The sequence below is a fragment of the Oreochromis aureus genome, linkage group 14, assembly GCF_013358895.1.
Source record: "Oreochromis aureus strain Israel breed Guangdong linkage group 14, ZZ_aureus, whole genome shotgun sequence".
Lineage (NCBI taxonomy): Eukaryota > Metazoa > Chordata > Actinopteri > Cichliformes > Cichlidae > Oreochromis > Oreochromis aureus.
The window spans coordinates 5241207-5266227 of NC_052955.1; the positions used below are offsets into that span (position 1 = coordinate 5241207).

The 25021-nt window shown below is 42.1% G+C and overlaps 1 protein-coding gene across 1 annotated transcript in view; it reads left to right on the forward strand.

Moving 5' to 3' along the window:
• The window catches only part of hif1al (hypoxia inducible factor 1 subunit alpha, like), a 27759-nt gene continuing 2738 nt past the window's right edge, over positions 1-25021 (forward strand). The window contains exons 1-13 of the mRNA XM_039598093.1: positions 1-156; positions 14933-15123; positions 16918-17111; positions 20390-20474; positions 20802-20917; positions 22473-22657; positions 22803-22909; positions 23336-23483; positions 23585-23856; positions 23980-24164; positions 24253-24345; positions 24449-24588; positions 24866-24974. Of these exons, the coding sequence (XP_039454027.1) occupies positions 122-156; positions 14933-15123; positions 16918-17111; positions 20390-20474; positions 20802-20917; positions 22473-22657; positions 22803-22909; positions 23336-23483; positions 23585-23856; positions 23980-24164; positions 24253-24345; positions 24449-24588; positions 24866-24974 (1860 nt within the window). The 5' untranslated portion in view covers positions 1-121. The remainder of the gene's footprint in view (positions 157-14932; positions 15124-16917; positions 17112-20389; positions 20475-20801; positions 20918-22472; positions 22658-22802; positions 22910-23335; positions 23484-23584; positions 23857-23979; positions 24165-24252; positions 24346-24448; positions 24589-24865; positions 24975-25021) is intronic.

Below are 25021 nucleotides of genomic sequence, written 5' to 3' on the forward strand. Positions count from 1 at the left end.
CCGTGTTTACAGTGAGTAACCTGACGCCTTTGAGGGGACTTATTGGGATTTTACTGTGTCGTCGAGTCAGATTAAACAACAATAAAAAGCCGAATCGTTTCGCTCAGCACTTAGATTGAAGATGGAGAAGAAGGAGGGGGTCGTTGCGGTCAAACGGTAAGACTTATCGATTTACGGTTACTCGGGTGAAGGGTTCGGTGTGTTGATCTGTATTTTCTGGCTTTTAACTTTGAGTCTCCGGGAGCCATTAAAGCAGCAGCGGGCGGTGGAAACGACGGCGGCTTAGCTCGCAGGGCTACAGGCTGTGCGGCTAGCTCTCTATCGGCCTGTTTATATTCAAGGAACATTATTTTTAAATTATCATTTAAATAACATTTTTTTCTGTTCTTCCCCCTCCACAGCTCCGTGCTGCGTTTTCCCTGCGTTTAATAGAGCCTTTTAATTTGAAATCCTATTTGAATTGCGCGTGCTGAACAGGCTTATTTCCTTAAAAAAATAGACATAATTAATATTACAGCATGTTTACAAGCCTGTAAATGAGATAAATATGCATGGGATGTGATATCTGCTGTACATCTGTATTACCCAGTCTGGTCTTGTGTTGTTGTTGCAGAGCACAGCCGCCGCCTTTGTTCACGCCATGTTGCTCTGCTTCATGCATGTCCCGCATCCCAGTTATGGATTTTTTTTTTATTGCAGGCAGACATAACAGACAGAGATGGCTGCGGAGAGATAACATTAACGTGTTCACGGGGTTTCTCGGGACTTTGCGTCTGATTGTAGTAGATTGTTTAAAAAAGAAAAAGAGGAAGCTTTGGTGGAAAGTGGAAGAGGGTCTGAGGACATTTAGTGACAGCTCAAAGAAAGGAACAGTGTGTTCTCTGAAGGCTTTAGAGCAGAGCCTGAGCACACCTGAAGTTCAAATTGTTGTATTTATCAGAGAGTATGGCTGCCATAGAGGGCATATTTTCATATATATGGTTATAAGAGACACTTGAATCTTTAAAGTGAGTATGTGTTCTGGGGTAAGTGGCAGATGATTTATGGAGGATTTCTAGTCATGTCTCTTTTTTGCGTTTGTTTTTCTTAATGCTTTGAGGTTCTTTTCAAGCCCTGCTGGCAGTGTGGATGTTTTGGTGTCGGGGGCAAGGCTTTAGGGTTTAATATTAACACTAAAACTGGAAGTATAGCCTTTCCTGTCTGAGCAGAGGGGACGGAGGTGGGAGGGGGGGTGTAACATGTGGGACAGAGTGGACAGCCACAGCAGGAGCTGTGACCTCCGCCCAGGAGGAAACCTGAAGCCCACCAGAACAGTGTGCTCAACCAAAAGGTGTCATGTGTTAGTACATTTATTCATATTTGTAGGTGACTCACAGGGATGAACTCTAGGTCACATTATTGATTCGTCTGTTAAAATTAGTTTGATAAAGCCCATAAAGTTGCTGGTGTCAGCTTTGATGTGTCTCATAAAAATGTGGATTGGAAAACAAGGAATATGAAGAAATGGCCTTGGGCTTTAACCTCCGTAGTGGAGGGTTATGTGTTTGGTCCAGTTTGTGTGTTTGTTCAGAAAGTTGAAGATAGATTGTTGGGAAATTTGGACACACACACTGGGCTTGTTTCCATAAATTTCTGGATCCAGGTCCAAGAAGTTTTTGGAAGGACTCTTTACTAATGTCCGATGGGGCAAATGTAGAAGTTTCACATGATAAAAATTGTTTTGTTGTTCTAAAGATAATCTCACAAATTAATCTGGATCTGCACACTCAGATTGTGGAGGGTGTGCGTTTGTTGGCTTTGGAGGAAGTATGTGGTCTTGGATTGCTCCTGGTACTTAATGTGTCCTAGTTCTGTTTATGAGTTTTGTGGTCACCTCAAAAGAAGTGTCTCTGATTGGGACTAACTGATTTAAAAAGACTTGACATAAGCACATAATGTTGAAATTACAATTATTTCTTGAGATAAATCAGGATTTTCATCATCTGTTTTTACTCCCTGCTGTACACTAACAGATCGGCAAGTTATTCTGAGACTGTTTTATTGGCCCGTTAGCTGAGTTTGACAGTTCTGGTTTAAAGACTGACCAAAAGTTGGTTTCAGGCCAAAACAGCCTGTGAGAGTAGGAAAAAGAACAGTTGTTCAAATGTGAACACACTAGGCCAAAGGTTTGGTGTGTGTGTGTGTGTGCGTGTGTGTGTGCGCGCGCGCGTGTGTGTGCCATGACAGTCTCCAGGCTGCCAAAAACAACCCTTCCCTGTTTCAGCAGTCTTGAACATTGTGTACTGAGCCAAACAAGGCCGAGCTCACTTTGTTGTTTATAGTTTAGTACGCATGTCAGCAAGGATATGAGATGTCTGGTGTTTGTGTGTGTGTACCATGTTTAGATATCTTTGTGCGGACCACAAATTGGAATGTTACCATACTTGTGGGGACCAACATTAATCCCCACAAGTTTGAAGGTATTTTTGAGACTCAAAATGTGGTTTTAGTGTCAGGGTTACTGTTATGGTTAGGGTTAGGCATTCAGTTTTGATGGTTAGGGTACGCGGCTATGGAGGACCACAAGAGCCACGCGCATCGAAATAAAAAATTCTGTGCTTAATTTTAATAAACTGATTTTTAAATTCTTTTCAAGTCTTCATTTCAAAAAACATTTTCGAATTGCACTTTAATAAACTGCATTTCAAAAACCTTTTTTGAATTGCACTTTAATAAACTGCATTTCAAAATCCTTTTTCGAATTCCACTTTAATAAAAACATTTTCGAATTGCACTTTAATAAACTGCATTTCAAAAAACATTTTCGAATTCCACTTTAATAAACTGCATTTCAAAAATCATTTTAAATTCCACTTTAATAAACTGCATTTCAAAAACCTTTTTCGAATTCCACTTTAATAAAAACATTTTCGAATGCACTTTAATAAACTGCATTTCAAAAACATTTTCGAACTGCACTTTAATAAACTGCATTTCAAAAACATTTTAATTCCACTTTAATAAACTGCATTTCAAAACCTTTTTCGAATTGCACTTTAATAAACTGCATTTCAAAATCCATTTCCTTTTCCTGTTCGCTCAGGGATTAACATGTGGATTAGCAGTTGGATTAGCAGTTGGATTAACAACTTCATTTTAAAAATCCTGCTGCTATTCAAATTAGCCACACCGTGGGATGTAAGAGCTCTCTGATTGGTTGGTCAGACACAGGCTGTCTGCCAGCCTGGATTTTTCTAGCTCATAGCTTCTCCCTGCTACGAGGCGTGTGTGCTTGTACAAAGGCCGTTCAGCCTCGGGATTTACACTCGGCTCGACACGGATATGTGAAGAATGAAGGGACCCTGCAGCGAAACGGAGAGCCAACCTCTGACTGAGTGCCCGTTTACTCAGTCTGACCACCTGTTGAAGGTAAGGTGCTAACGTGGCTAACGCTAGCATCACCGCCACGTAGCCCGTTATTTTAAGATCATCTTAGCTAATGAAAATTTTACCTCGCAGCTGTACGAGCTCGCTACGTGTTTTGTAAGCTGCTGTGCTCTTCACAAATAAAGCTGGAAGCAGCTCAGACTGTTAGAATCAGCACTGAGGCCTGTTACATTTATACGGTGTTAGAGCAACGGCTGCAACCTACAGCCTTTAAACTAGCGATTAAAATGCTGACAGTAAACTCGTCAGTCCAGATGTTACCACATTACTCTATGGTACTTAGAGTTAAAACAACTGACACAGGCCGATTAAAATAACAGCTGTCAGTTCTCTCATTCCTTATATCAAGACTGGAGATCACACTACTGATTTCAGTTCATTTAATATGTGAGTGCACAGAGTCATTCTCAACTGGACATAAATGATGATCAAAGGTCGTGTATATATGATGAATTCATCAAATCCCAGCCTCTAACACAGTGCGCTGAATCTTAGCTTTGAATGTCCAGTATATTCTAATCAGTGCAATGTAAGCATTCACTGAACCTACAGTATCTACTCCTGTGTGGCAAATGTGTGGTAAAGATACAGATAATGAAGTTTAATTATTAATACAATATACATCATGAAAAATGAAAGCTGAAATTGATTCAGTTTAGTACTTTTCTCTGTATGCTCTGTGATTATAAAGGCCTTAAATTCTGTGATATATACTGTAAATGATTTTCACAGAGGTCTTAAAGTACTTAAATCACTGCTGATAGTCTGGTTGTTTACATTTTCACATGTTTTTGTGTCTGTAGGGCTGTTTGATGACGATTTGGACTCCTCTGGGAGATGAGGACACACCCACATCTGTTCCATACTGCAGCCATGGATGGTGTTACGGCTCTGAGTCAGCTTTGGGCCATCAGACGCACACACTGGAAAACCAGCACCTGGACTTCATGCAGGAGAGACGGCCTCAGTGATGGACTCTGCATCCTCTACTTTACCTCCTAATCTCTTTCTCTTTAACACACAATTAAAATCACTCCAAAAGAGTGTAAACTTACTGAGGAAGTCTCTAACTTGTACACATTTGTACTTTTACTTGTTTTATGAGTTATTTTTAAGAAGAGTAAAGTTATTCACAAAGTTTTTATTCTTCTGTATTTATTCCTTTGTATCATGTACCACAGTCATACTGAACTTTACAGACCTGGTGAATTGGAGGAAAAAAAAAGATCACACACATATATATCTATATCATTCAGCTTCAGCAGTATTTCTATTCATCTTATGAATTCCAGTCTAATGTCAATTCACTGTTTGAGTTTGGTCTTAAACTCCAGAGAATACCACCTGGTTCAACAATCTTTTCATCTGATTATTTGCAAAAAGGTTTTCTTCTGAGAGATGCTGCTAGAGCTGAAATTGAGCCCAAAGAAACAACAACAAAGTTTAGTTCCTCTGGAAATTCCATGGAAAATTGTTTTATCACTCACTCAGGTGACTTCTCCAGTGTCATGGATGAGTGATGAATGTATCTCCCACTGGAAACCATTGTGTCCAGTTAAAGTCAATCGACTTTTTTAAGGAGAGTTGTTAGATGCTGCGCTCATGAGGGCAATAGGTTTTAACTTGGAGCACAATAAAAAGCTGCCATATTGGCTCAACGAACAAAACACTTATTTGAGCAGAATTAAGTCAAAATGTAATATCCTCATATAATGACACATCACACATGATCCAGCATTGTTCTAAGAATGCAAACTTTCTTATTGGAAGTTTCCACAGCTGCCAGAAAGGGACAGATTTCTGGCTGGTCTTAATGAGTGGTCGTTGCTCTCTCGTTTTCTCTGGAATTGCAGCACAGAGGATGTAACACCCATGATAAGTGCTGAGGTGTGTCCTTGTCAGGAATCAGCCATCCTCAGCTTCCAGGTTAAGAAAAGTGGAACCAGAAGATATTCAAATACATCTCTCCACAGCTGCTGATGAATTCTACAAAAAAAAAGTTTGTTAAAAACATTTGCAGGTGAATCACCACTGATTTATCAGTGACATCCATTTACTCAGAAATTACTGACAAGTGGCTAACTAGAATATATAGTTTATAATTTCAACAATGTACTGTACAAAATGGAACTGTACATGACAAATGTGGTGTGGTGCTTGTGGAATTTTTAACAAGGGCCCTAGAAAACTTTACAGTACTCATGCTGCCAAACTTCTGATGGCTAGGTGTGCAGTTCCTGCTTTAAATGCATTCACTGTTAAGATTAAGAAATCTAAGTGATAAGAGGCCAGAAATGTTTGAACTCGCTTATGAACCTACATCACTAAGGCCGTCTCTCCTGCATGAAGTACAGGCGCTGGTTTTCCAGTGTGTGCGTCTGATGGCCCAAAGCTGACTCAGAGCCGTAACACCATCCATGGCTGCAGTATGGAACAGATGTGGGTGTGTCCTCATCTCCCAGAGGAGTCCAAATCGTCATCAAACAGCCCTACAGACACAAAAACATGTGAAAATGTAAACAACCAGACTATCAGCAGTGATTTAAGTACTTTAAGACCTCTGTGAAAATCATTTACAGTATATATCACAGAATTTAAGGCCTTTATAATCACAGAGCATACAGAGAAAAGTACTAAACTGAATCAATTTCAGCTTTCATTTTCATGATGTATATTGTATTAATAATTAAACTTCATTATCTGTATCTTTACCACACATTTGCCACACAGGAGTAGATACTGTAGGTTCAGTGAATGCTTACATTGCACTGATTAGAATATACTGGACATTCAAAGCTAAGATTCAGCGCACTGTGTTAGAGGCTGGGATTTGATGAATTCATCATATATACACGACCTTTGATCATCATTTATGTCCAGTTGAGAATGACTCTGTGCACTCACATATTAAATGAACTGAAATCAGTAGTGTGATCTCCAGTCTTGATATAAGGAATGAGAGAACTGACAGCTGTTATTTTAATCGGCCTGTGTCAGTTGTTTTAACTCTAAGTACCATAGAGTAATGTGGTAACATCTGGACTGACGAGTTTACTGTCAGCATTTAATCGCTAGTTTAAAGGCTGTAGGTTGCAGCCGTTGCTCTAACACCGTATAAATGTAACAGGCCTCAGTGCTGATTCTAACAGTCTGAGCTGCTTCCAGCTTTATTTGTGAAGAGCACAGCAGCTTACAAAACACGTGCGAGCTCGTACAGCTGCGGGTAAAATTTTCATTAGCTAAGATGATCTTAAAATAACGGGGCTACGTGCGGTGATGCTAGCGTTAGCCACGTTAGCACCTTACCTTCAACAGGTGGTCAGACTGAGTAAACGGCACTCAGTCAGAGGTTGGCTCTCCGTTTCGCTGCAGGGTCCCTTCATTCTTCACATATCCGTGTCGAGCCGAGTGTAAATCCCGAGGCTGAACGGCCTTTGTACAAGCACACACGCTTCATAGCAGGGAGAAGCTATGAGCTAGAAAAATCCAGGCTGGCAGACAGCCTGTGTCTGACCAACCAATCAGAGAGCTCCTTACATCCCACGGTGTGGCTAATTTGAATAGCAGCAGGATTTTTAAAATGAAGTTGTTAATCCAACTGCTAATCCAACTGCTAATCCACATGTTAATCCCTGAGCGAACAGGAAAGGGAAATGGATTTTGAAATGCAGTTTATTAAAGTGCAATTCGAAAAAGGTTTTTGAAATGCAGTTTATTAAAGTGGAATTCGAAAATGTTTTTGAAATGCAGTTTATTAAAGTGCAATTCAAAATGTTTTTATTAAAGTGGAATTCGAAAAAGGTTTTGAAATGCAGTTTATTAAAGTGGAATTCGAAAATGATTTTTGAAATGCAGTTTATTAAAGTGCAATTCGAAAATGTTTTTATTAAAGTGGAATTGAAAAGGATTTTGAAATGCAGTTTATTAAAGTGCAATTCAAAAGGGTTTTTGAAATGCAGTTTATTAAAGTGCAATTCGAAAATGTTTTTGAAATGAAGACTTGAAAAGAATTTAAAAATCAGTTTATTAAAATTAAGCACAGAATTTTTTTATTTCGATGCGCGTGGCTCTTGTGGTCCTCCATACGCGGCTAGGGAAAGCATTATGTCAATTAGATGTCCCCACTAAGATATAAAAATGCAACTGTGTCTGTGAGTGTGTGTGAGGGGGCTGGCAGGATACGTGTGATTATTTACGAAGGGGGTCCCGGAGTCTTTGTCCTGGACTTCCTCATGTTTTCCTTCACTCTCTCCCGTCCTCATCGCTGCATTTGTTCCTTTTGCTTTAAAGTCTCGTGACCTGCTGCTGAGTGTTTGTGTGTGTGTGTGTGTGCGCGCGCTCCCTCCCCCGTCTACACATGCCACGAGAGGACATTGTGTTCTAAGCGTAAGCGGCGCTCCAACTGGTAATTGCTTACCTCATGTTTCATAGACGCTCCATCTGTGTAGATTATAGATTACTGTGTGTGTGTGTGTGTGTGTGTGTGTGTTGTGTAGGAAGGCGAAGTCATGTGTGACGGCTCAGTAACCGCAGTTTGTACTCCAGAACACACACAGAAGACAGTGTTTGGTGCAGAGCTCTATTCAGGGCTTTGTACACCTCCTCCCAACACACACACACACACACACACACACACACACACACACACACACACACGCACACACTTGTATTGAGCAATAAGTCGACAAAGAGCAGCGCTGCTCTCTGACCAAGGACACGGAGCTCGCTGAGGCTCCTCCCGCTGGCAGGCTGCTCGGTGCTGTGAGTGCTTGTTGACAGCCTGTGATAAACAGCTGTAACAGGGCTGCAGTACTGTACCTGACTGACTCGTGCAGGTGTAATCAGCTCCTTTTAATGTGTCAAAATCCATCAACATAGTGTTAGTACCTTGTGTGTGGCTCTGCGGTGTAGTGGTTTACACATTCGCCTAACAAGTGAAAGGTCCCTGGTTTGATTCCAGAAGCTCGATGAAGACTTTAATTGTTCTGTTATAAAACGATGAAGACAGACAAACTTTTATTGTGTTTTTGATTGTAAGGACATATTTTAAAACCTTTAACATTAATGTTAGCCTGGTGGAGGGGTGATGGAGTAATCAGCCAGGAGGGTCATTCGCATCCACCTCTTGTGTTTTACAGGTTTGTCTTTAGACTCTAAAAAGTTTCTGGTTCGGTTTAGAAAACATTGCGGTCTGGGTTCATAAACACCTCTCAGGAGTAGCCATGCATGTTTAACACTGACAGGTTTGGCGTGACGGACGTGTTTTGCTTTTCCCATATCCTCGTGTATCACCCACCGCCATCGAAGGACATTCTTTGTGTGAATGTGACACGTTATCAAAACAGCATTATTTTAGGGAAATGGCCATGAAATTGAGCCTAATCATGTCAGCGCTGTTTTCCACGGGATTTCCTCTTATTTGCACGATTGTTTAATTTGTGCACAGAGAATAAATATCTTGTGAGACGATGTAGGACCAGAAAGCTGTTTTCACTCACAAACTTTGGAGAGTTTCAGGATAATTAGGTCGGGATGTTTTCTGTAGTTGGCTTTGTTTATATTGCATGAAGCACACAGCAGGAAACCGTCTGCTTCAGATATGTTAAAGCTGCTGGAAGTGCTCCAGAGGGAGTTGTCTGGATCGAGCTTCCAGGACGCTCACTACCGGTAGAGCTATTACTTGAACTGCTCCCACAGTCTGACATCACAAAGTTTTTTATGAGGGAGCTGGCAGGTTCAAAACATTTTAAAGCGACTACGTCAGACATTTTTCTCACACACCCCTCTGTCAGGTGATGTCTAGAAGAGTTCAGGGATGCTGTGCATGTGTGGAAATGTCTTCCTACCTCTGTCTCATGGCAAAACGTGAAATACTGTTATGTGCGTGGGCACGAATTTGGCAGTTTTCCAGTACAGGGAGGAGGAATTTGACATTTGAGGAAGCTTTGAGGGAACTAGGAATGCCATCATACCTGAAATTATTTACACAATACGCAATACCACAACAAAATTATCTAATGTACTTAAACATTTAGGTGTTCCCCGTCACTTCCTGAAAAGCTGCAGGTTCAGTACCTACACTGCCTACAGCAGCTGAGGTCATCAAAAAACCAACTACTGGGGTGTTTTTTTTTAGAGTTTCAGTAGTAAAAGGTATCCCAAGTTTTGGTTCTGGCAACTTCCTGGAGGAAACCAAGAGAACTGAACTTTGTTTTCCAAATCTTAACCAAGTCATTCTGGCTGATCTAAATGGGAGGCCAGGGTGTGTAAAAGTAAAACTAAAGAAAATTTAAAAAATATTCAGTCACGTGTGCAGCTCGAGCGGTGGTGTTCATCCAAAAAATGTGGACTTTCCACCCTTTAAACCTGGAAAAATTTCCACCTGTGCTTGTGGACACGAGTCAATAAATCTGATGAAAATTTGTGTTTGTGTAAACGGCAAAGGAGGGGAAATCTGTACCCGAGAACACGGATCGATAGATTAAATATTGGGAGTATTTAACAAACAGCTGTAATCTGTGTTATAGAGGTGAAAAATAAAAACGTGTTTAGCTGAAGTTGTTTTCCTTCTGTTAGCTTCGGGGGAGGCAAATCGGTGGGGGGGGGGGGGGGGCTTAAACCCTAAAGCAAGTCAGCTGAGGGGAAGCTCTGAAGTTGTTGGAGACTCATGAAGCTGTAGTAAATTAAATGAAGTGTTTATCTTGTTTGTGTAAGATTAAAAAAACCTGAGAGGAAATGATAAGTATCTCCTGTCCACAAGACAAAATCCCTTTAAGGTGCTTAGGAGCTCTGTGAGCAACAGCAGTGATGCTAACACAAGTATCAAGCTAATATTGTCGACAACAACACTTGTCGGTAGTTCTGTATGTGGTGGAAGGCCTGCAGGCAGAAGCAGTGTTGGCAGCAACACAAAAAGGAGCTAAAACTTGAGTTTTAATCAAAACAGTTGAACAGCAGAACAGAAGGACACGTTGTGTCCTCACCCGTGTGCAGCTCTGTGTTTTGGTTTGTGGTGAAACTGTGACACGGTTTAATGTGTCCACATGCTTACCAAGGTCATTTCTGACAAATATTTTAAGATCTTAAGGAAAACCAGGGCTGAAGAAGCTCTCACAAAGACACCCCACATTAATCTCATGACCCCTTGAAGGGGCTGTGACCCCCCCCCCTACTGGGAAGGGCTGCCTTTCAAAGGCAAAAAGAGGAATGCATTCCTTGCAAACCCCCTGAAGGGGTTTGTCCGCCCCTGGCGTCACTGAGCTGCGCTTTGGGAATTCACATGTCTTCCTATTTTGTGCTGCAAGTTTGAGTGCGAGTCCTCTAATTGTCAGCTTCCAGCGCAGCGGTTTGAAGTGGGTTTGTCAGCTTGTTTTTCTTGCACAGACGCAGCACAAAGAGACAAAACGAGCTGCGCCATTATCTCTACCGAACGGCTGCTGAGTGTGTTTGAGGGTGACGTAGGCTGGTGTGAAACTTTGACCATATCTGTGGCTGTCCAGCTGCACTTCACCTCGTCAAACATGGAAATGTGTTTGACTTGGGATGGCGTGCCAGAAGCTGCATGAAATATATCTGCAGTGTTGTGACCCTCGCAGTGTTTATGTACCCAAAAGATGTTGAGTGACGTTAAGCTGACATGCTAAACCTAGAGGTTTTTTTTTTTTTTTTTTTTCTGCAAGCAGCATACCAGAGTTTCCTGTCTTCGGTACATTCAGTTCCTTACACACCAAAAAAAAAGTTCATGACCCTGAGCTGTGGAAAATTACAAGTTTTTTTTGTTTTTGTTTGTTTCTTGTTTGATCACCTTGTAGACAAAACTATTGAATCAAAATGATAAGTAAAAGAAGAGGAAAGTGTTGCAGACACCTCTGCAGGAAGTGAGCTGCAGCAAAGATGTTGCTGAATCGGAGGAAAATGTCTTATTTATTTAATTTTTGGGTGTGCTTTTGAGCAAAATTGAACTAAACCCCAGAGGTAAACAAACCAAATCCCTGTGCGGTGTACGGGTACACTCAGTATTTCAGGCTGTGCTTTAGTTCATGCTGTGAACGTGACTCTGTTTCACTTCTTTGCACGAAGATTCAGCAAAAGAAAACAGGACTGTTCTTTCAGAGGGGTGGGGGTGAGCATGCGGTGGGGGGGGCAGACTCTGAAAGTGTGTGTGTGTGTGTGTGTGTGTGTGTGTGTGTGTGTGTGTGAGTGTGTTTGTTTGAATAAAAGCCATCACGTTGGATGCGGATGGTGTAATAAATTTGTACTCTTGTTCTAATGCCCAGTAATAAAGAGATTTGCGGTATTATGTGCTGATGCAACAGCAGCAAAAACAAGGATGTTCTTTAATCTGATCTCAGATATTCACACGGGTTCCAGGTGGATTAGCGCCTGATACAAACAGTGTGGGTGTGCCCGAGTGTCCCGCTGGAACATTATGTGCTACTGTCTGAATAAAGGACAGACATGTTTGTGTTCACTTTAAACCAAAGCAGGGAGGAGGTATTCAGATCAAGCAGTGAATGTAAAAGATGTCCTTTCACCCACAGACCAACTTTATTTCATTTCTTTTGACTTGGAGTTGTTATGATTATCTTATTATTATTATTATTATTATTATTATTATTATTATTATTATTATTATTATTTATTGATCACCTTCATTTGATTTTCTTTCACTCCATATTCCTCCCATAGATGTTTAGCAGCAGTATTAGGTGAGGTCTGATCTTTTGTCTGAGCAGGTTTTGTTTGTTTGTTTTAGTTTATTCTGCTGAAAACAGGAAAAATAAACATAAAGACTAAAACAATACTGGCAAAGTCGTAATTTTAAACATCAGCATCGGCCCAGAATTTCACAATCAAGTCTGCTTATTTTAGAGGATGCGGAGGCCCCTGTAAGGATTAATAACCCACAATGTGAAGAGTTGTGCAACATTTCTGTCAGCGTGATCAAACATGTATTACCGTAATGAGTGTGATTATGCTGACCGTGTGTGTCTGTGTGAGTGTGTGATACTATGTGCTGTGTAAAGGCGTCTGTCAGCTGCAGAAGTTATTTTTGAAGCCGTGCTCAGCTGGTGTCCTGTGTTATGTTCTTTTTGTTCTGCGCTTTGATCATTTATTGGCCCGAGTCAGCACACTGAAAGAGGTCACTTTGTTTTAGGTAGTTATTAAAGCCTGTAGCATTTTATTACGGAGGACCCAAGGTGCCAAAATAAGTAAATAAATAAAGAAACAACTTTATTAGTTTTTATTAGTTTTATCTGTCAACAATGCACTAAAATAATAATAATAACGGAATGTTGACATGTGTGTTTAAATGATTGGGCCTTGTATTAAATGCCATGCCATTCTTTGTTTATTTATGATTAAGTATTTATTTGCTGGTGCTTTTCAAAGCTGTGTGTTCTCGTCAGCTGAATTCTTTATTATTATGTTTTCTTTTTCCGCGACGTCCGTGTGATCCCACACAGACAAACACACCCTTCAGATTCCAGCTCGGTGTTTGCTTTTTCCAAAAGTGTTTTACTGTTTTTCAATAATTTAATAATTTGTTGCACAAGAAAACCACCCCTAAATCTCTCCCTATTAAAGTGAACTGGAGAGCCAGAGAGGACTAGGTAACCCACCGAGCTTGAAAACTAGAAAAATCCTGCTTTTCCTAATGGAAAATTAATACAGTGTGTGTAATGTTCAAAATAAAAGCCTTAGTTACTGTCTTAAATGTTCACAGTGAATCCCCGAGTTGATTTTACAGTATAAACACAAAATAAACAAAAATATTTCAAAATAAAAGCCCTTAGCTAGGCTAGTTATAGGAATTTTTCAGCATGTTTTCAGCAAGTTTTTCAAACTTTTTATAATATGAACATTAACTGCAACTTCTTACACATTTACAAGCAACCATCACACAGCAGTTGCCCCAGAAATTGCATTTTCTACTCTATTTCTAATTTTCCGTTTATATCGTTATTTATTCAGAACTAAATGTATCAATAAGTAAAAAATATTTCTTAACATTTAATATCCAAATCCCGATCACGAGGCGCTGCCAATGAATATTCAATGAATACGTTTACTCTTTAATTTTTCTTAGTTTGGGTCCTCCACTGTTGCTGCTTGCAATGAAAGAGTGTGTTAGGTGACACTGTTTGGCCTCGACATGATTGCATATCCACCCACGACTGGAAAACGCAGTGAATGGAAGCGAAGTGAAACCAGGCTTTTGTCCTGTCAGCACATGTTTTTTAATCTCGGCCTGAGCGGTGCTGAGCGAGCTGAGGGATGGATGAAGACAGAGCAAAGAAAAGACGAGCGGGGGAGGGAGCCCTGTAGATCTGGACGTTTTCCTGGCTGCTGAGATAGAAAACATTTTGTTCCCTTCAGTTTTTGGGTGCTTCTCCCTATTTTTGTTCACTTCTGTTCCCACTTTGGAGTGTTTATAGAGCTGAAACTTGTGGGCACGATCACAAAGTAAAGACGTGAAGGCGTTTATGTCTCGTTGCCTTTAAAGTGGGATTAACCCTGTAATTAAACGCCTTCACTTTACAGAATCTGTACATGCATCTGTGATTAGTGCATTATATATTTGATGGTTGGGTTGTTTTCCATTAAAAGCATCTGGTTCCAAACTCCTCCTCATGTGTGTTTCGAAATCCAGAAGACTGGAAGTTGCAGTTTATCAGTTTATTAGGGCACCAAGTGTTGCTCATAAAATTCCCAGACTGACTCACAGGTCACTGCTGGAGGCTTTAAAACTGCACAGCTGCAGCACTGAAGGGCTTTTAGGGCTTTATTGGGGCCGTTCAGAGTTTTCTAAAAGCATGCCTCTTTTAAAAATTAATCTTGAACTGGCTCAGGGCAGGTATTTGAAGATGTATCTTAAATTAAAAATTAACATTAACAGCCAAGAGGATTTAAAAAAAGCTATCTGCAACTGGGTGTTTAGAGCTTTGGCGCTCACAGAGACTCCTCGTACAAACTCTGAGGTCATCATTTGAAACTTTAGCCATGTTTATTACGAGTGTCCGCCATTGACCATAAAGAAAAGCAGACTAGATCCACTTTAATGTTGCTTGAAAGGAAACTGGGGGAGCCTTCTTTGTATAGCACTCATACTCTGACCTTCTTCCTTGTAGTTCTGTGTTAACAATAAAAAGCATTGTCAGCAGAGGAAAGGAGAAACACATGCTGGGGCTGAAGTGGGGAAGGAAATTTGGTTACAAGTGAATTGTTGATTCTGGGCTCCACACAGAGGTCTTTTTTTTTTTTTTTTTTTTTTTTAGTCCCACTTCAGCTCCTTCGTTCCTCCCCCACTGCCCCACATTCCTTCTCTGGTCTAATCATCTTTTCCCTCCCCTCTCCTCGTCCATTCTTCTTTATTTATTTCTGTCACATAACAATTATCCTCCCTTCCTCCTTCACAGCTTCTTCTTTCCACATTAGTTTTCCGCTCCTTTTTTTAAAAAAAAAAATTCACCTCCTGATCATCTTCCTCTTCTTCCTCCTGCAGGACCAGCTCAGAACAGAGAAAACTGCGCTCTCGTGATGCGGCCAGATGCAGGCGGAGTCAGGAGACCGAGGTCTTTTATGAGCTCGCCCACACTCTGCCTCTCCCACGCCGAGTGTCCACCCACCTGGACAAAGCCGCCATCATGAGAGTGACCCTCAGCTTCCTGCGAATGCACCACCTGCTTCGATCAGGTAAGAAGCACAGAGTCATGTGACAGTGTGTCCCAACAGGGCCTGAAGATCCTTAATGGATCAATAATTATTACCTGATTAAAAATTACGTTACGTTATACTTAACCAAAGCTCATGCATGGCAGGATTTGCATTGGAGCTTTCACACATTCTCTGCAGCCCTGAGCCCTGAAAACAGCTTAGGATGCAGTGCACTTAAATGTCACCTGGTCTGAATCGTGCGCCCCAGAGGATGCAGTTGGATAGTGTAGTGGTAAGACTACACACCTTTGGAGTGGGAGTCACAAGTTCGATTCCCACCCGGTATCCAGTAAGGGTCCTGGCTAGACCCCCCATGCTAAAACCAAGCCCTGGAATGGCGCGGCTGTCCGCAGCTCGGACAGAAGAATTTCACTACATGTTGTGTTCTGTATAATTGTGTATGTGACAAATAAAGGTTGTTTGTGCAGATCCCATTTTTGGTTTGACAATATAAACTACAAAACAGTTAAACTCCATCTGCATTTTTAGTGCTAATAAGCAAACATTGCTGAAGCAGTGCGGTCGAATTTGTAAATATTTAACCTGCTTAACAGCAGGATGTTAGCATACTGAGCACAGCTACAGACTCGGTTTGGTTCTTTTGGTTTTGTTATTCTGCACATGCTTTAATTTCATGACCTGCATGCTTCTTTTTTCTGTTTTCTAATGGCAGAAAACATAAAGACTGGTTTAACTCAGCTAAATAATGCAACTTCTGAGTTCCACGGGAAGAGTTAAGAATGAGGAAAGAAGTGAAAGTTATGCTTTTATGGCTACAGTTAAATATGAGGCTTGATTGTGGCTCAAGTGGTTGTTGTTGCAGGTGAGTCAGGTTTGGATAAAATGTTCCAAGTGGTGAAGTCCTTTAAAAACAGCACAGTGTGAGTTGTTCTAATCATTTAAACGGCTTCTCCCTCATTTCTTTTCTTCATCTCATCTTTACGAGTGACAGAGTTTGAATGGTGAACTCGGTCAGGCATGAACGGTGCGTGAATGTGAATACAGCTCTGGCATGTTGCGTGCTCAGTGTTACTACTTAAGGAGATGAGTCGGCTCATTGCCTCAGGTGTGAGAGCAGAGTCATGAACTCCTCCTGGCTGGTTTATTGATTGAGGTCAAAGGTGAGAGGTGAGACATTCTCATAGCTGGATCGGATTTTTAAGGGGATTCAAATATGACACGTACGTCAGGGTTTGAAAGTGTGTTCCCGGATTTACTGGTGGAAAAATCCTGCAGGAAGCAAAAAACAGAAAATGCACAAACAATCACGAAGCAGGAAAAGTTGATGGTGATCATTTTCAAAGAGGTCTGCATATCAAGGACCTTTAATTTGCGCGGTTAGTGTGAATGCCCACACCAGCAGAGACACGGAGCCATGGGAAGGAGATGTAGGCAGAAAGTCGGTGAACTGATAAGAGGCTTGCAGCTACAGCAGAGTACGTTTCTTTGAGCCAAATCTCAGAGAGATGGAGCTCACATCGCAGCAGAGGAAACGCCAAAGCAGGATTTGAAAATGTGGCTATGCTGACAGCTGTAATTACACATAAGAACGGGTTGGCTCCAAGAGTGACACAAATCACCATAAACATGGCGGAGTTTACAGGAAGAGATTACAACATGGTCTGCTTGGTGAAAATCCAGGAGGAGACTTTCAGGCAGTTAAAGACGTGCAAAGTCGAAAAGAGGTTTAACCTTAAAGACTTTGGGTTTAAGTGATCCTGCCTGATCTGCCTCTGGTAATAATAATAACCTGGTTCTTTTCTTCTGCAACAGATAAGAATCTGAAAGAAGAGCCTAAAGAGGAGGAAGTGGAGGCGGAGGAGGAGGAGGAGGAGGAGGAGAAGGATGAAGATCCGATGGATGCTTTCTATCCTCAGGCGCTGGCTGGCTTCATCATGGTGATGACCGAGGAGGGAGATATGATCTACCTGACAGAGAATGTCAACAAACACATTGGCATCACACAGGTACACACACACACACACACACACACACACACACACACACACACACTGTCTTGATGTTTTTAAATGATAATCTTGTGCTTTGTGGGTGGCACAGAAATCTTAAGGCATTTGTTTTTGTGCCGTGCAGGCGTGTCCAGGACATTTAATCCTGACATCTGTTGATTGATTTTTGTGTAACAAGCCAAGTACTGATTGTAGGTAGAGGCGAGGACAGATAACATCGTCGTATGAGTCGTAGTTTGTGATAAAGAAACCAAAGTATTCGCTGCCAAAGCTTCACCACACGGACTCGGCCTTGGATAAATGGAGAAAGTGAGGAATGTGTGGATCCATGGCTGTGAAACCTCCTCTGTAACCATGGTGATATCCCTCTGTCCAGAGGCTGAGCTCAGATTATGTTCATTCATGATTTCTTCCTGTTAAAGGGAGTTTTTCCTTCCCACTGTTGCTAAGTTCTTGCTCGTAGGGGGTCGTCTGATTGTCGGGGTTTTCTTTGTGTTATTGTAGGGTCTTTACCTCACAATATAAAGCGGCTTGAGGAGACTGTTGTCGGGATTTGGCGCTGTATAAATAAAGCTGAAATGAAAAATTGATGCTGTAACTGTGGCTTTCAAAGCTTGTTGGCAAACCTGTGTTCCTGCCTGCCCTGTGGGTTCTTCAGACCGTGTTGTCAGGCAGAGGAACTCTAACTGCCCATTTGCCGCGTATCCCCGGCCTCCTTCAGACACTTCTACACAATCTGTGCTGCATCTGGTTCAGTTCCAGCACTATTGTGAACGAGCCAAGCTTCTCTCAGGAGAGGTGTTTGGTTTCCAAGTCCCCTTTCAGCTCACTTGGCATCGTGTTAGCATTTGCCAAACTTCTCCTGACAGATGTCATAGCGGGGGCGGGGGACTCGTGATGTCCTCGGTCCAGCTGAAGCCATTAGAGGGCTGGCTTTTCCAATGTAGTTTCCACTTTTTGAACTTTCTTTCTTTTAAAATTTTGAATGGTGGGTCACACCGCTGGTTAATTGTGCTTTGCTTCACATAAGAAAACGATTAATTTCCTTGTTATCCTTAGAGTCATGCTCACATAATTAAGATCATCCATCAACTGCTCCAACACACCGGGCTCTTTATAGCAGGAGGATTTTATTTCAGGGAAAGTGAATACGTAGAGTATGGATGCATGAATCTAATGACTGGAAACTTTTTTATGTAGTTTGATTATTGCTGTAATAACCTATAGTTGGCACACAAACAGTTTGGTTTGTTTATATCAAGGGTGTCAAGGTCACTTTAGTTAATGAACCAAAACAAGCTAGTATGATGGACCAATAAAACAATTATGTGATAACCCACCTTTCTTTTAACATAAAGTAAACAATCACGTTTACTGAGAAACAGCTTAAAATATCCTGCGTGAATTTTCAACAGACCGTCTTTATTACATGTGCATTCAGGATCAGTGTAGCCGTGCAAAAGCACAAAACCGAGCTTAACGCCTGTATTATGTATCCAAATATATTTTAACTTTGATTAAAAGTGTTTTTAACATTTTGATACCTGTGCTGTTGATGCAAAAAAAGTGCATCATAAGTAAAATTATTCACTCCCCGTTTTAAATTTCACACTTTGCAAAGTCATTTATTTACTCAGTTTGTGCTAATCAGCGAGACTTCTTTTTCGAGAGGCCGGAGAGCTCTCGTAAACACATCGAGTAACAGGAGACCACATAGCTTCTCTGAGGCTAAAAACATTCCCTCCACACCCTCCATGAGCAGGTCTGCATTGATTTAGGATTAGTTTGCCTTTTGTTTTTCTCTTGATGAAATTTAGATAATGTTTCTCTGAAAATGTGGCGTAAAATTAGACAAAATGATGTGCAGCTTTGCTCGATCTTGCACTGTACATATCCTTGCAGAAGTTACCCACAAATGCTTGGAACCAGTTCCAAAACAACAAAGTTAATCCAGGCCCCACCTCTGGTAAAAATTCATGCAAATCCATCCGTGTCTCTGCGAGTAATCCTGCTGACAAACAGGACGAAACAAGCACTCGCTCTGCAATCACTTTGTTATTTTACTATTTATGATTCCAACAATTGATTAAAAATGTATGAATATTTCTAAGTTTCCAGAGAATGGCCCTCCCGTGTGGTGAGGCTTATATCAGCAGGAACAGCCGTGCATGGCGTTAAAAGTCAGACACTAAAGACTCTGCTGGTTTAAAGGCAGCTATGAAAAAGGAACATTTTTCACTTTTCCTGGTGCCTTCACGTCGTTTGTTACTGCCGTCTGATTGGGCGCTGAATTTCCATACTTTAGTCTTAAATCTTTTCCTTTCATTTCAACTGTGCCACGCTCAGTTTCCCGCTCAGCAGCCACTCCGTGTGACGATCTTGTGACCCGTCAGCTTGGCGTTCCGGTTATTTTCCAAGTCGGTTCTGCTTTTCCATGCACTGTGTAGCATTACGAAAACCTCAACACCAGAAAATGGATTTTTGTCGGTCTCCAAACATCCATTTTCGGTGGGGTTGGTCATTTTAAACACTTGACACATCACCCCAATCCCCATAAATACATATATAAACCTACTGGGTTTAGAAACTGGACCAAACTGAAGGCATTTCCTTTGCGTTGCATTTATTGTAGTTTATTTTTGTAGGTGCTCAGCAGCGTATTTGCTAAAGTGTAGTTTTTATTTTGGTTAATTACAGTGTCTTGGTTTACTTTCAGTGAAGTGTAATAATGTTGTTTCAGGGTGTGTAATTAAACCCCAGAGGTACTCGTTGGACGTGAGAACGGCATCATTATTGCTTATATTGTAGATGTGTTGTTTGTCATTCCTGACCTACATCAGTTTTTAGTACACTCAGCCCTTACGAGCTTTTCTTAGATAAGAGTTGTTTTCTTTTTTGTTTCCTGTGAGATGCCAGGATAGTGTGTCTATGAAAGCTGAGCGGGAAGAAGAATCTGTTCCTTAGATCTATTCTTAGCCCCGTTTGAAGAGGTTATGGCGAGTATTCACCGAGGTCCAGAGTGAAGTATGCTGTAACAGCGATGGCTATTTAACCCGACCTCGTCAACTGTAATTACAGTCGCTGCTAAACACAGAAAAGAAGAAAAATGGATTCACCAGAGAAAATAAAGTACAGACAAACTTTTAACCAACACGTCAGGTTCAAAAAATACATGTTTGTGCTTTAACAAAACAAAAATCAGGGATAGCAGTTGATACTTGTTGTGCTTGTTGGTGTGTGACTCAGCAGTTTTGTTGGTTTCTTGTCATCCACAGCTGGAGCTGCTGGGTCAGAGCATCTATGACTTTGTTCATCCCTGCGATCAAGAGGAGCTCAGAGACCTGCTGACTCCACGTCCAGGTAAACACGCAGAGCCGGGGATCAGGAGCTCCTCTGACACCTTTATTTTGTAGTTTGGTCATGTGACAAGAAGACAAGCATCTTCTTAATTTGATCTCCAGAATTTAATTACAGGCCAGATTGACTGTAATGAGTTAATTTAGTGCGTGCTGTTGTATTAGTTCTGTTTGTTTGTGGTCACAAAGACTCAGCGAAGCCGTCTGTGTATGCTTTCTCAGCTCAGCTGTTCTTTGAATTTTTAAAATGTTTTTGGTACTTAACAAATTTTTTTGTAGGCTGACAAACTCCTGTGAATTACCCACGTTAATGGTGTCGTGTTGCTTTCAGGTCTGAGTAAGAAATCACGGACAGAACAGACGAGCGAGAGAAACTTCTTTGTGCGAATGAAGAGCACACTGACCACCAGGGGGCGCACTGTCAACATCAAATCTGCCACCTGGAAGGTTTGTATTACACACAGCTGTACATTAGTGTATATATACACACACATCTCACAGTGGTGGCTTTCTGAGGGTGCTCACTCACCTCTGACCTCATTCTAGCCTAAACATTAAAACTGTATATAAAAGCCTGTATATAAAAGATGGACACAGCTACCATGATGTCATCTATTAGTTTTTATTTAGAAGCCTCAATATTAAAGTTTTGGCCGGATCCATGTGCGGATTTTGATCCAGAAGTAGTTGTAAAGAGTGCAAATGCTTAGAATAGTAGGCTGCATTCATAAACTGTAGGACTGCAGCTACTAGCTAACTACTGCTCAGCAACAGAGTAATAATATACTAGAATACACCAACTTGCTGAATATGCGAGAGGGTCAAAGTCCAGTTTGCAGTGCTGTAAAGAAATGTTCTGTTTTATTCATACCGCCAGGTGCAGCATGTCTTTAACCCTTAAAGGTGACGTATTCACCACTTCCTTATTTTCTCCTATGTACATATATACTTATGCAAACATGGATGTTCAAATTAAATGAGGCCAAAGTTTTAAAAAACTACAAGTAATGCCTTCACAAGTGAAAGCTGAGCTTTTGGCTCATGCACTTGATTGGCTGCAGGCTTCTTCTAAATGACAGGTGTTGCTGCTCAGGAAAAACAATAAATAAATCACAGCCTCGGGGCTCGAGAAGGAATAGAAGATTGCTTGTACTCTCCCCGACACATTTTTACTGTTTGGAGGTGCACGACGAGCCCAAACGACAGCAGTGCACATTTACTTTTGACTGGTGCGTAAACTACCTTCAGTAAGGACGTCTCGAGTTCACACCTCTGGCTTTGAGCACATAAGCTTCACCCACCTTTACCCAGGTCTTCGGTTTATGACAGGCAGCCAATCACAAGAAAGGAAGAGGAGTTAAAATAATAAATTGTCAGCTGGAATGAGCAGAATACGTCCCCTTTAAACAGGCCTTAGAAGGTGTGTCACAAAGTGAGGGACGGCTAGTTCTGAAGCTATAATTGGTCCTCATAAAAATAGGCACAACAGACACACACATGCAGCTAAAGTCCAGTCTGAAAGAGATATGGCAAGGTCAGATTATCGCTGGCAGCCGGCCTTCACGCTGTAAACGGTACACCTACTAGTTCAAACACACACACTACTTTCAATTCATGCGCTCACGTGTACTTGCTGCACAGTGGCACGTGTCCTGATGTTACCATTCCTGTCTAAAGTGCTGCGCTTAAATTTTAAAACCCCTGGAAGAGTCAGATGGTTTCCAGCACTGACATGTTTTGGCTCCAGCGCTGCAGAGCAGGGACTCTTAAAACCTTCTGAGCATTTAAGGGATTACAGCTCAAATTTGAGTTTGTTTCTTGTTTTTATTCTTTCTGAATTTAACATTGGCAAAAGCAGAGCCACACAAACTGAATACTTTTCATTAAAAGGAGCTCAATACAGCTATGTAGCATGAAAACGAGCAAAAAAAGGTTATTTAGGTTGTTTGAAGTGTGCTCTGTTGGTGAACTCTGCCTTAAATTCCTCGCCCTCTTTCTCCAGGTCCTCCACTGCACAGGCCAAATTCGTCCCTTTGGCAGCGGCTCTGCGTCGCCCCCTGCAGGCAGAGTCATGACCCTGCTGTGTGAGCCCATCCCACACCCATCCAGCGTGGAGTTCCCTCTGGATACTTGCACCTTCCTCACCCGTCACAGCATGGACCTGCGCTTCACCCACTGCGAGGGCAGGTGAGACGGAAAAATGTAACCGATCTCGACCTTTGACCTCCCCCCGTGGATGGGAAGCAGAGGAATATCATTGCACTGTAGCGTGAAAACAAGGAGGAAAAGGAACCTCTGAACTCCCGGTTTTCTTTTCTCACACTGTTTCCAGGGTTGCAGAGCTGGTGGGATACAAACCTGATGATTTGATTGGACGCTCAGGCTTCGAGTTTCTTCACGCGCTCGACTCGGATCACATCAACAAGAGCCTGCACACATGTGAGTGTCAGTGTGTGTCTGCGTGTCACAACAGTGTAATAATTTCAATCATTTTCACCGCATACCTGGGTCTAAACGGCTTTCATATACGGATTAAAGCAAAATCCAGCATAAACACTCTCAGCAGTATTTGGCCCTCGGGTGTCGTCAGAACACCTTCAGTGCATCTTGGCCTTTAAGAACAAAGTCTGAAAAGTTGGCTTTGATCCACCTGAGCTCATAAAAGGGTGTTTCTTCGTCATGCTCTCTGCCGTTGATGTCATCAGTCTATTGATTGTGTGTTTGAGGCACAAGTTTTAGTACATTTCAGCTGTTATTAAAAGCTGTGTTTCAACGAGGAGCTCCCAGAATTTGTGTTTTAATTAATTGAAGACGTGTTCTGGCACTTCATCATCATCTTCTTTCTCTTCTGTCCACACTGCGCAGTGCTCTCCAAAGGTCAGGTCAGCACCAGCCAGTACCGTTTCCTGGCAAACAACGGCGGCTACGTGTGGGCGGAGACTCAGGCCACAGTGCTGTACAACAGTAAAACTTCCCAGCCGGACGCCATCGTCTGCCTCAACTTCATCCTCAGGTACTTTAAAAAGCAGCAAAGTTGTCTCACAAACTGCAAAATGAGCGAGGATGGCGCTGCAGTTTACTGTTCCCCACTTTAACGTCGTCTTCGTCTTTTAGCTCTGTGGAGCAGCCGGATGTGATTTTCTCCATGGAGCAGACCCGCTGTAGTCGCGTGCCTAAAATTGAACCGGCAGATGAGGACTCCGGGACTGCCGACATACGCGAGTCTGAAACTGACAGTGAGCCTCGCACTGTTTCCACTGAGGCTGAAGATGTGGATTCAGATTCCAGCAGCAGCGCGAAGCTCTTCATGGAGCTGCGGGAGAAGCCGGAGGAGCTGCTGCAATTGGCTCCTGATGCTGGAGACACCATCGTACCTCTGAGTCCAGGTGAGACCGACAGAAGACCCTTTCCCCCCCCTTTTTTTTCTAAACCTAAAAGCCTCGTTCACGTTACAGTTGAGGGAACGTCGTCAGTGGTTATTCAGAGTGGATGTTTTTGGCCTCTTTCAGGTTCTGTCGAGCTCTCATTTGCCAGTCCACCCAGTCCAGATTCTGTGCCCGAGCACCCTCAGGATCTGTGCACCCCGCAGCTGAGAAAGCTCCTCGCACCCATCTTTGACCCCATCACTCCTCCTCCATCTGCATCCTCATCCTCTTCTTCACCATCGCCGAGCTCCTCACCTGAACCCGAGCAGGTAAATGTCAGCCCTTAAGTCTTTGTGTATCGGTCGAAGTATCTGTGTCTCCGTCTGATTTAACGCTTAATCATTATCTGTGTCTCAGAGCCGCAGTGAAGAGGAGGTGATGGACACCAGCGAGGTGGAAAAGTTCTTCGCCTTTTGGCCAGAAGATGCCCAGAAGAAAGATACCCTGGTGGTAAGAGCACCAAGCAATGAGGCATCAACAAAAGACATCCAGATAAAAACTGTTCAGTCAACCGCTTTCTGCAAAATATTCAGTCCTACCTGCATTTTCTCAGGAGATGGAGGGGATGGACCTGGACATGTTGGCTCCGTACATCTCCATGGATGATGACTTCCAGCTGACCTTCCTCAGCAGTATGACCGAGGAAGCTGAGAAACCTTCGTCATCCGAAAGTTCAGCAACAAGCAGGAAACGGTAAGTTAGACCAGCGTTATCTATGAAACTATTGCAAAGGTGTGTTCAGAGCAAACAGGAAGCCAAGTTTCACCTTGCATTATATAATGTAACTGAGCACAACGGGCCAATGCCAAAATGTGAAATTTGTCCTGAGGGAGGCGCCAGAGCGAAGGACATTGTAGAGCCCCTTTTCAGTCTCAGCTTTTTATTGTAGGTGACGACACAGCTAAAAATTTATATCTGAACATTAAAACAAAGATTTACGTGTTTTACAATCCGTCTGTCTCTCGTTCAGGACCCATGACTCTGCTGAAGAGATGTTGTCAACAGTGATGCTTCAGGACAAGAGACCGAAAAAGGATCCTTCCATAGAGGAGGAGCTTCTTCTCACCCACAAACTACTGGTGAGTGGAAGAGGAGCCGAGAGGGGCGATTTTAAGACGTTTATTCC